At 43.3% G+C, this 12,057-nt stretch overlaps 1 protein-coding gene across 3 annotated transcripts in view; it reads right to left on the minus strand.

Moving 5' to 3' along the window:
• The window catches only part of ClC-a (chloride channel protein 2), a 152,464-nt gene that overhangs the window by 7,114 nt on the left and 133,293 nt on the right, over nucleotides 1-12,057 (minus strand). For all 3 annotated transcript variants that reach the window (XM_075681263.1, XM_075681264.1, XM_075681265.1), the window contains 4 exons: nucleotides 10,898-10,971; nucleotides 8,869-8,916; nucleotides 4,284-4,319; nucleotides 1,497-1,601 (listed from right to left, as the gene is read on the minus strand). In XM_075681263.1, coding sequence (XP_075537378.1) covers nucleotides 1,497-1,601; nucleotides 4,284-4,319; nucleotides 8,869-8,916; nucleotides 10,898-10,971 — 263 coding nt within the window. The remainder of the gene's footprint in view (nucleotides 1-1,496; nucleotides 1,602-4,283; nucleotides 4,320-8,868; nucleotides 8,917-10,897; nucleotides 10,972-12,057) is intronic.

A 12,057-nucleotide genomic window follows, 5' to 3' on the forward strand; every position in this document is an offset into this window, starting at 1 on the left:
TGAGCGAAGTGCATGTAAATAAGATTTGTGCATAGAGGTAGGTTTAATTAATTAACAGCGAAGACTACTCTTCTTGAACAGCCTTCTTTATGGACCCATAGTACTTTGACTTTTCAAAATATTTACAGGAGTGCATGCTTCTTGTATACCATCAGCGATGGGAGACTTCTCTCTTGGCCACTGAGCACGTGCTGGTGGGCGAGTTGGTTATACATAATTACAAAGAAGGCGCCAAATAAAACAAAAGACGAAGGAAGGAGACACGAGACAACCACGTAGGCGCACTAACAAGTTGTTAGTGCGCCTACGTGGTTGTCTCGTGTCTCCTTCCTTCGTTTTTTGTTTTATTTGGCGCCTTCTTTGTAATTATCTCTTGGGGTGCATTAAGCATATGTATACACGCGTTCACACAGCATATGCAGTATTCGAACCTGCGCCGTTTCGCGATAAGCAAACATCGGCTACTACAGCCCATTTCTCACCCACCGTGGTTGCTCAGTGGCTATGGTGTTGGGCTGCTGAGCACGAGGTCGCGGGATCGAATCCCGGCCACGGCGGCCGCATTTCGATGGGGGCAAAGTGCGAGAACACCCGTGTACTTAGATTTAGGTACACGTTAAATAACCCCAGGTGGTCGAAATTTCCGGAGTCCTCCATTACGGCATGCCTCATAATCAGAAAGTGGTTTTGGCACGTAAAACCCCATAATTTAATTTTTTACAGCCCGTTTCTCCCTTTTGCGTCGATGGCTTCAGGAAGCACAGCCAGCGAAGCAAGCGGAGCCCGTCGAGCCGGCGTCGGCAGGCTTGTATATGCGTACAGGTTTCGGAGGCCACGCTTTGGTTCGGATAGTTTTGTTCATTCCCGTGAGGGAATTATCATTCAACGTTCAAAAAAATTATATCGTTGTCATTCCTGCATGTTATGGTTGACTCTTTGTTGCATTAGATAGCAATGGAAGCAAGCATTAAGCAGCAATATAAATAATGTAAACATCAATGCATGAAGTATTAAAAAGAAAGAAAAACACTACCCCTTGCTGAGATTCGAACCCCGGTCTTTTGCGTGGGAAGCAGATGTTGAACCTCTGCACCACGCCGTGTGAGTGCTACCAATCGCAGCGCCCCAGCAGCGTTACGGTCGTTTGGCTTCACTTTTGGAACCTCGATCCGGGCACTCTCCAATTCTAGGTCACTCTAACCCAAGACAGTGGATGGGAGAACCGCCATTGCCATAGCTCAATTGGTACAGCATCAGACACACATAACGCGGAAGGTGTGGGTCTGACTCCCACCGGCGGCAAGTTGTTTTGTCGTCCACTTTCATTTCCCTCTACTGCATCTTATCATTTCAGTGAAAACCACAGGTAATTTCCCCTATGTTTCTTGCCCTCATGTAAATGTGACTAGCAAAAAATTCAAACCCCTTGGTTTCACATCTCTCTCTCTCTCTCTGTTTTTCACAACAAAGTAACTTTCGTGCATCTGTAGGCATACCTTCAGAAGTGTGGTCCTCTCGACCAGTTGGAAGGGTGCAGGGTCAATGTGACAATGTGCATAGTCGATGGGCTGGGCTAGCTGCTCCTCTTCCCATGACAGTTGCTGGACAAGACAAACGGAGTGGTCAGTAGAAAAGCAAGCTAAAACAAATTGTGAAGCCGACTGCAATGTGCACAAACTCACATAGTGGTAACTGAGCATGTGCTTCTAATTATAAAAACTGCTTCAGTGTACAATGCATAACTACCATTGTTTTATGCTCGGCATCTTCAGTCATTGTGAGCATTTTTGAAAGAGCCATGGTGAAAGCACTGATGATGACTGCTGTCAGTGCTATATGAGATGCCTTGGCGCAGGTCCCTGATGTTCATGATCATTAAGTAGCTCGGAAGCAAGTAAACTATACTGAGCTACGATTATATATTGTACTCTAAGCATACAGAACCCTGCCTGTGCTATCAATGTATAACAGGCTGTGCCAATGGAAATTTTAGTGTGAACTATATATCACTGGGATAAAAAAAACTCAAATAAAATAGCAGTATGTATTCCCTTTCAACTTGAAAGCCAGGCCGTTGCAGAGCCAGTAACACATGGCACAAATGTCAAAGGAGCCAAGTAAAGAAAATTTTAAAGCTATGGATTCCAATGCAAAGGCTCCACTTCCACACATGTGTAAATCTAGATTGGCAGGACAGTTGGCTCGTGATGTCTGTTGCTAACTATTAACCACATGTACTCACATAAGTAAAAAAAACTTGAATCTGCAAACTTCCCCCATTTCACACATCTATTCAGCAATTGCTGTCCTAACAACCTAAGACAGCTACTTCTCTAAAGCTGAAAACAAAGTCACTATGGATGATCTGTAACTATACAATCCTTTGACTATGCTAAGTGAACTGCTCAGAAGTAAGAAAAGTAGCCTAACCAGACGGATAATATAAACTCTGCAGCAAGAACTCTACACAGATAGAACTGTCTGTTGATAGCAGCTAAAATTAAGCGGCCAGCAGTGGACAATACAATGGCACAAGTATGCAGTAAACCAATCACACAGAGCAAACACTGTTGTGGCTGTGAAGCTGCTCAGTGCTAAATGTATATACAGTTAGTAGGGACCTTGAGATAGCACAAACTTCAAAATATTTAATCTCGAAATCAGTAGCAAAATATATTGGTATTTGACAATTTTGTCCATAGTGATTAAAAATGCTTTGTGGGAAAAAGTTGCATGCAATACGACTTCCTGCAAGTTTAAGGATGGACATTTTCAAACTGGTGCTAAGTGGAAATGCTTTGAGACTGACTTCAATTTCTCAAGTGCAACATGTGCACAAAATAATTATCGAAAGGACAATGAAGTGAATTTCAATTTTAGATTAATGTTCTCTTAATTGGGCCCCTGAAACGGTTCAGAAAAATTTTGTAGACGCGTAGAGTACAGCTAAAGTTAATCATTTGTACAACAAGTTGAGTGAAATGTCTCATATTAAGAGAGCTACGGACGATTACAAGTTACCCTCCTCCATAGTCATGCATTTTCTCCTCAACTCATTCGCCGAGTGATCGGGGCTAAGCTCCGCCTTCACTAGCTCTGCGTCATGATAACACGTGTCGTCGACTTCCGGTTCTCTAGGAGCAAGCGTGCAAAGCCTCTCCAAACTCTCCGCCAGCTGCTTGGCAGTCGATCACAAGCAAGAGCTATCGAAGCAGTGTGTGTTGGTGTGTGGTTGAGCTCTGTACCACCAGGTGGCTCCACTGTGCAGACCATTCACATTTGTGCTTCTGCTCATCCCGTAAAACGACACAGTCAAATGGCCAGGCCCTGTCCCCTTGCACTTGCATTTACCCTAATACCGGACTCGTGAAACACTACTGCGTTAGTAATCTTCCGGTGTAAAGTGATGGCCGCAAACACGCAAATCCTGGCACCGATCGGATAGCGGGAGTCCGATGCACTGCAGCCAGTCCGCTCATCTGCTGCCGTGTAGAGGGACACGACGTCGCAGCTTGACATATTGCCAGTTGCTAGGTTTGCAGTCCACAATGCGACAAAGTCGAATTATAGTGCTCACAAAAAGACTGGGACCGACTCTGACCACGGAGCTCTTGTCAAAATGGAGCACATTGTAACACAAGCAGACGACACTTACTGTGTGCTGGAAGTGCTTAAGCGTAGTGAGAAATTGTTCTTGTGAATTCTCTTTCTGTTACTTTCTTTTTATAGAAACAAGTTAGCTAACATTCCAATTATTATGAACATCATTTGTTCACCATAAAGGTGGAAAAATTATTGATGACACGCCCTGGGCAGCCAATCGGATAGCTCGCCTCACTGATGTCAATTGGGTGATTTACGTCATATGGGTATGGGCGGCTGAAAATTCTGCCGAGAAGTGTGCTGCGATTGGCAGCGATGTACATTTTTAAAACCTTATAATAAATTACACACTTTATGCGGAGCACTTAGATGTATAAATTAATGATCAGGAGGACTTACTCTAACGACTCAGTATGTTTGTAGAAAATCGTCAAAATCATTTCAAGGTCCCTTTAAGTCAATGTGCAATTGTGAACAGACAGGTTGCTTTATTTTATAATATGACAAAATGAGCATATGAAATCTTAGTAAACATGGCTTCACATGCTGGGAATGTACACATAATGTGAACAAATAATTCAAATAGCACTGATATATAGACTCCGACATGTTATAGTGAAACAAATTAGATACAAATTCATTGTGATAAGCTTCTCCAAAATGGATTTTTTGCAACTGACCTCTTCAGGTGACATGTCAATGATCCTTTCACGGGGCTGCAATTAAAAAAAATAAACGAAAGAAAAAGAAAACAATTACAAAACGTACCAATAAGACAATGCTATTTTCATACAATGCAATAATTATTCTGTGCACACTGCCATAACTCCCATGCCCTAATTTACATATTATTGAGCGTTATATAAACAACGTTGGTAACATACAAGGTGCAAAAAGTATTTGAGGACATGGCTTTGAGTTTCTATAGAGAATAACATTCTCCTATATCTACCAAAGTGCTTAACTTCATCTTCACCAACCCTCCTGCCACCTATCTAGCACATTCATTAAAGGAAAGCAGCTTCTAATCTGACATGGAATATGAAGTCGCATTCAGTCCTCATTGCCTTACACGCCTGCTACAGTGACTTGGAGATAACTACATTCTCAAATGTGGCAAAATCCTGTTTATGGGGTGAGACAAGAGCTCATGGTCGATTGCCATCGGTGACAAAGAGAAATAAGCCCTGCCAAGTGGTCAGACATTATTTGGACGGTTGTTTCTCCGGCAGGTGGAGGCCATAATGAGTAAGAATCTTGATAAACCGATGATGGTCTTTGCAGAGCAGCTTCAGGTGGCAGAGCCAACAGTGTCACAGAGTGCATGCCCGCGCCCCTCTCAGGGTGGCCGCCATTGCCGCAGCAGCAGCAACGCCGCTTGAACGGCGATAGGGAAGAGAGCTTCCCATTGTCCCGAGCTCGCCAGACCGGTTTGGTCACGTGTGTCGCCTGAGCGCGGCGGAGGGACGAGGCGGCTTGGCGACCGGCAGAGCGGCTTGGAAGACGGAGCAGGTTGGTCGGGCACCGGGGGACAGCTGAAGATGTGGTCGGCAGGCTGAGATCTCCAGGCCGAAGTCTTCGCCGGCCGAGCGACAGACGGTGCAAGTCCGTCAGGATCTTCGGCAGCGAGGTTGCAGCAGCCCGACGCTCTTCAGATCGGGACCTCGGCAAGCACGCCCCAGATAAGCCTCGTGTTCCAGCCCGCTCTCAGAACTTTCCGCCGGACTGTATTTTTGTAATCGCGTTTAATCTTTCGTTTAATTATCCATCGAGTGCTGATTCTTATATGTCCTGTTAGTTTAGTCTTGGCCGCATTTATTGTCGTGTATGTTTTGTATTTGTGTCGCGTATTTTATTTGTTTTTTCGCGAGTCTTAGGGGCTCCCACGTGGTGGGCTTAGTGTCGCGCGAGTGGCGTCAGGGCGTGCGTTGTGTGACCCGCACGCCTTCCGCGAACTAGGCCCCACTGCTTGGTAATTTGTATGTTCTTTTTTCGAGTATGTCTCGCGCATGATTTTATCTTATTAAATTGAATGTGTGTGTTGTACGCCGCCTCCCGTCTCATGCCTCTGGTTCACGGTCGATCAGGCGTGGACCTTATCGCCGGTCAGCAGTCGAACCTTCAATAACGCACGCGGGGTGGGTTTGTTGTCGCCCCATCCCCTCCTGTTCGGAGAGTGCGTATTACCCCACCATCAATCCTTGACAAACAGCCACCCTAGCAAAAATTCTAAGGGAAGTTTGTATTAGTCTAATACAGTTCTATATTAGACCAATAGAAATTTCTATTAGTTGTACTGATTGACCTATAAGACCAATAGGTCCTGTGTACTAGACATATTAGTCTTATACAAACAGTGTTGCATGCCTACTAGTTTCTCTATTAGACTAATACATCCTATTGACCTTATACAGATTGTTGCTGGTCTGCTATGCAACATGCATTGTTGAATTACATTGCCCTTGTTTGCTGCTTGTTTAATGCGAGGGTGAAAGTTTATGAAAAATTTGACTGTATTGGGGACCGTTTGCATAGAGAGGTGTCTCTAATTAATCGCTGAATCATTAAGAATTCTGCTGCACAAAACATGCAGCACACTGCATTTGCACGTTTGCATTAGTTTCATTGCACTAAGCTAGTGAAACTGGCCCCTATCTCTCAGCGGCATATACGAAAGCCAGTCTTGCCAATGTTGCTGCACTGGCAACGTCTCATAACTAGGCCTCTGTTTGGCCTTGTCGCGATGAGTCGTTGAGGAAACAGCTGGTGTTTACAGCACAGCAAATACTTCGCCACGGAAAAAAAAGGCAGAACGAACGAGGCAGTGTCGCGGTAGTCTGTAGACCATAGTCAGCCGTAGTTGCGCACAGCACGCGTGTGCATTGGCGACTGCCATGTTGCAGTGTACTGTAGCCATGCCAAGGCTAGGCATGCATGATTTTTAGTGAATGAACTATGTGTTTTTAAGGAACCCGAGGTGTTGGCGCCTGCGTAATCTTATTCGTGCAGTATTATATTTCGTTAGTTTCATCTATGGATGTTGTGCGACTTCAAAACAACGGAAGGCAACTGGTTTTACCCCTGTGCTTCGCGTGCTTGTGGATCTATCAGCGTGCATCAACATGATGCGTTTTCCCCGGTGCCGATTCTACCACTTGGCGGTAATTATTCTACTTTTAGCATAAACATTTCCTTTTTATCCCAATGGTGGATGTACTTCAGTAAAGCGTCGTTGGGCCGATTGTTGTATGCATAGCAGCAATGACGAGCCTGTTTCCTACAATACTGTGAAAGATTTATGCCTAGAGTTGTTTGATATCTGCCTACAGTTTCGATGTAACATACAGAACATCTTATGTTCATTTTATGTGCTTTCTAATTGTTCTGTCGTGTGAGGTGACATCATTTTTCATCATAATAAACATGCTGGGCTAAGCATATCACACTTTGTCCTAAAATTAGTTTTGAAATTGCTGGGCCATATTATTCCAATTTAGAAGCAAATATTGCCAGCTTAAACATTTAGTGATAGAACTAGCACCCTTGCTTTTAAATGTTTCTATATGTGTGTATGTTTCTGCCCAAGTTTTCTTAACCTCTTCCTCAAAAGGACGTTCTCTGGTCGAAGTACTGGAGTAAAAGCTTTGGAAATCAAAATTGCTGACCTGACGAAGACCTCGAAAGAGGAATCTGTAAAAATACACGCTGTGCTAATAAATGCTTCTAGCAATTATGCCTGTTTGTCATTCTGTATCTGCTGCATTGCAACATTTTATTTCACACCAATAGACCTATTAGACTAATACACTAATAGGCCTATTAGACTAATACGCCGATAGACCTATCAGACTAATAGACCAATGCACCAATACATCTATTAGACTAATACACTAATAGACATAATAGACTATATTAGTGTCAGTAACCTCATAGGCTACTGGTTTTTGTATTAGAATTTTTGCTAGGGCAGGTTTGCTGTACCCAAGGCCGTCAGGTATCACTCCCAAGTAACAGATCTGGAGAGATACATATTCTGTAATTGTCCACCTAGTGGACTGACCATTTCGGCTGCTCCCGAAGTGCTCATTGGATGGGCTGGGGTACAATTAAGAGCAAAGCAGGTTCCCCCAGTCGGCCTCCTTCTCACTCGTACTGTGCCAGCCAATCAGCAGCAGCCATAATGGGCAGTCCACTAGGTAGACGTACACTTACATAATACTCCCCTGCTTCCTTCCACAGGGGCTCCATAACCGAAGAATGGTTGGTTGCGAATGTCTGCGGCCACATTGCCTTCAATGTGGTATCCTGCTTTCCAATATTCAAATCTGCCACGCTGCTATGCATGGGGGTGTCACTGAGAGGGAGGCTAATAAACAGCCATGCAATGCTAAGGACTCACCAAAGGCTGCTATTGTGGAAGCACTGGCCCCAACACAAACATTATCTGATCTAAGCATACAGTCAATATTGAAGTCGAATTCAGGCAGTTATTGAGGCTGAAGACAGTTTTATTGAACAGACCTTGAAAACAGCAATAAAAGAAAGAATGTAAAAAATTTAGAACAGATAATTCATCCTGTTTCAAAAGTCATTGCTGTTACTGAAGTGGGCACTATGTTCTGAAATACCTTTTGCACCTGGTATTTGCAAAACAGATTATATTGAAGGAATGAAAAAGGAAGTGTAGGAACGAGGACTATTTTCTTTTGAAAAAGTTGTACTCTTTGTCAACATAACTGGTCATTCTAGGAAGAAAAAAAAAATTCAAGGGGCACTTAGTTATCCTTACGTGGATGAATGCGAAAGCATTGCTTACGACCACGTGACTCAAGCAGCCATGTCAGCAGAAGTGCCGCAACGTCACGTGACCAACGGTGTTCGTCACAAGGCGAGAAAAATGTAAGGTCATGGGTTCAACTCCAACCAAAGGTCGAGGGTTCGAGTGCCCTAATGAACTCTGCCTTAATTAACTATACATACCTTAATTAAGTTCACCTTAATTAAAGTAAAAATCGTGGGTTCAACTCCCACTAAGGGCTGTGGGTTAGAGTTCGTTAATTAACTATATCTTAATTAACTATACCTTAAAAAACTTCGCCTTAAGTGGCACCAAAGGTCATGGGTTCGATTCCTATTGAACGTCAAGCGTTGAATGACTTTGGTCATGCCTATGTCAATGCAGGATTTTCCTCCTCATAAGCCATATGATGCTTGGGCGTTAAAAATTATTGTTACTAGTGCATTATGAAAATTTGAGCAACTCACCAGCTGTACCCTTTTTGTGCTTGTGGGAGTGTTGGGCAAGCTGGCATCCTGTCCAAAAAGAAAGCATGGTGGCACTTCTAAATATAAAGAGCAGTTAAAATTACATTATTAATAAATTGGCTGTTCAAATGGAAAAGAACAAGTTTAAATCATGCACATTTATTGGTTGCTGACATCAGCACACTACCGAAAAATCTCACATACAACACGAGGTCTCATTCCTGAATGCTAGCATGCCAGGGTTGCATTTTTTTTTTTTCATTTGTGCAGCAATGCTTTTAGAAGTTTAAAGTCATTTTCAGATCAAATCCCAATCCATTGTATTTTCCAAAATATCTGGGCTAAAAGCTGTGGTCAGAGAGCCACGACACATCGTAACAGCAAAAAAGTTAGGTATTAATGCTATAGATTGTTATGCTTGTAGCTAAAAGCATGAACATTCATTATTCACAGCCAATCATTTATGAAACCAATACAAAAGGCTTACAAGAAAGGCTTTACAAAACATACAGAAATGCAAGAACAAATACATGTATTGGTCATGATGAACCATCCATCAGTCTTTATCGTGCAGTCGTACATAGGCCATCGGTTAGGCAATTTTTGGTGTTACACAACCACAACCCAAATTATGCAGATCCAATGCACTGTGGGAATCGAAGTAAGCAAACCTTTCTGTGCTGTTTGCTTTGATTAACGATAATCAGCAGTGATGTTATACGGCAAATGTTTAATTTCGTCAGCGTTTAGTGGAACACGAGAGCGGCGAGTTGATGGTAAATGTTTGCGCGCACCACTGTTGTTTGTGTGCTTTGTACACAGAACACACAGCAAGACGTGGTAGCTTGACGCATTCTTATGCACGATTGTTAACAACCTCCGAGGAGGTTAGCGTTGTCATTGCCTCACATGGCACATCTCATCTTGGCAGCAGTGTTAAAATTTAATTGAACTAGGGGGCTGTATGTGCCAAAACTACAATCATGATTATGACACACGTTGTAGTGGTGGACTGCAAGTTAATTTTGGCCGACTAGGGCTCTTTGGCGAGCACCTAAATCAGAATATAGAAGCCTTTTTGTATTTTGCTTCCCTCCTTTTAAATGCAGCTGCCGTTGTTGGGATCGGACATGCGACCTCAACCAATGCCATAGTCGCAAAGCTGTCATGGTGGGCACAGAAGTGTTGACTTGACGTGCGACCGCTTCTGTAGTGTTGCCTAGACGCTACGGTTCTTTAATGCGTCTTTGAGTCTGCATACCATGCATCGGTTGTCCGCTTGACAAATATACATGTTGTTTATTTTTCAGAAATAGCAGAAATGTACCATACTGCATCTTGCATTTAAATTTATTCAGTTTGTCTGCAGCTTTTGTAGTATCCAGCAGTACCGTTCCCTCGTGTTCTCACGTCGCCTTTTCTCTCTCCCCCCCTCCCTACATGTATAGGAACTGCGAGCGAAGTATGACAAGGCTGTCATTCACTTGTTTCGTGGCTATGTCGGTTCTACCCATTCTCTGCCTGCTCTTCCGGCTTCTTTCTACAATTCTATCTTCATCCCCTCTGGACAGTTGTACATTATTAGAAAGGTAACCACTGCAGTTTCCGCAATGCTTTTGCAGGGAGTCATGTTTAATCACTGCTGTCAAAAGGGTATTGTGGTGGTGCCCAGGGAGTTCCAAAGGGCACTGTACACATGCAACGTGGTGTGAAGCTCCACACGAGATACTTGCGTAGCATTTCCTGCTCCTGCTATGTATATGCACGCTCTGAATCACCTCCCGACATGGCGCACAAAACAGCTACAGCAGCAGTGGAAAAGTCGAAGGAAGAGGCAAACAAAGGTTAAAAACCAAGTGTTTTAAGTCGTGTTATTAAAGGGGTTCCCTGTATCATAGCCACAAAATTGCCTTTAGTAGTGCACCAGGGCTCTGATTATATATGGAGTTTTCACTAATTTACAACAATGCAACAAAAGTGCTAAGCAATCAAGCCTGCAGAATGTTTTTTATGTTTGAACTTTACTTACTTTATCAGGATTTACATCTTGGAGAGTCAATGACTTCCTAAATATTACTTCAAATGCTTGCCTCAGCCTTGAATCTGAAAATTAATGAAAAGCTTCATCAGTTTGACAACAGATAGTTGAACTAACTCATCACAATTAATCACATGTTCATGTAATATTTATTATATGAATATTTAAATATTGAAATGTGCAAACATATGAAATATCTTTTTGAGGGATCCCTTATGCAAATTAATTATTTCCACCCTCTGCCCTTCTCTCCCCCCTTCACCTTCCATAGGAGAGACTTGAGGCATCAACAACGTAGAACAAGGATCACTTAATGCATGGCAATACACTAATCTAAAAATTTTAGTTGGCTGATGAACTGTAAGCAACCTGCGACCCATAACAGCTGGTACTGCCAAGCCTTGCAACTGTCAGGAGCTGCGACAACACAATTTGGCAATACAAAATTTCTCAAAGTAGAATAAATACACACCACTACAAGCGGACTGCCAATTGAGCATTAACCTCATGGCATGAATGCATGTAACATTTGTGGATCCATCATCATCATCATCAGCAGCAGCAGCAGCAGCCTGGTTACGCCCACTGCAGGGCAAAGGCCTCTCCCATACTTCTCCAACTACCCCGGTCATGTACTAATTGTGGCCATGTTGTCCCTGCAAACTTCTTAATCTCATCCACCCACCTAACTTTCTGCCGCCCTCTGCTACGCTTCCCTTCCCTTGGAATCCATTCCGTGACCCTTAATGACCATCGGTTATCTTCCCTCCTCATTACGTGTCCTGCCCATGCCCATTTCTTTTTCTTGATTTCAACTAAGATATCATTAACTCACGTTTGTTCCCTCACCCAATCTGCCCTTTTCTTATCCCTTAACGTTACACCTATCATTCTTCTTTCCATAGCTCGTTGCGTCTTTCTCAATTTAAGTAGAACCCATTTCGTAAGCCTCCAGGTTTCTGCCCCGTACGTGAGTGCTGGTAAGACACAGCTGTTATAAACTTTTCTCTTGAGGGATAATGGCAATCTGCTGTTCATGATCTGGGAATGCCTGCCAAACGCACCCCAGCCCATTCTTATTCTTCTGATTATTTCAGTCTCATGATCCGGATCCGCGGTCACTACCTGTCCTAAGTAGATGTATTTCTTTA

This window comes from Dermacentor variabilis, chromosome 2, assembly GCF_050947875.1.
Source record: "Dermacentor variabilis isolate Ectoservices chromosome 2, ASM5094787v1, whole genome shotgun sequence".
NCBI lineage: Eukaryota > Metazoa > Arthropoda > Arachnida > Ixodida > Ixodidae > Dermacentor > Dermacentor variabilis.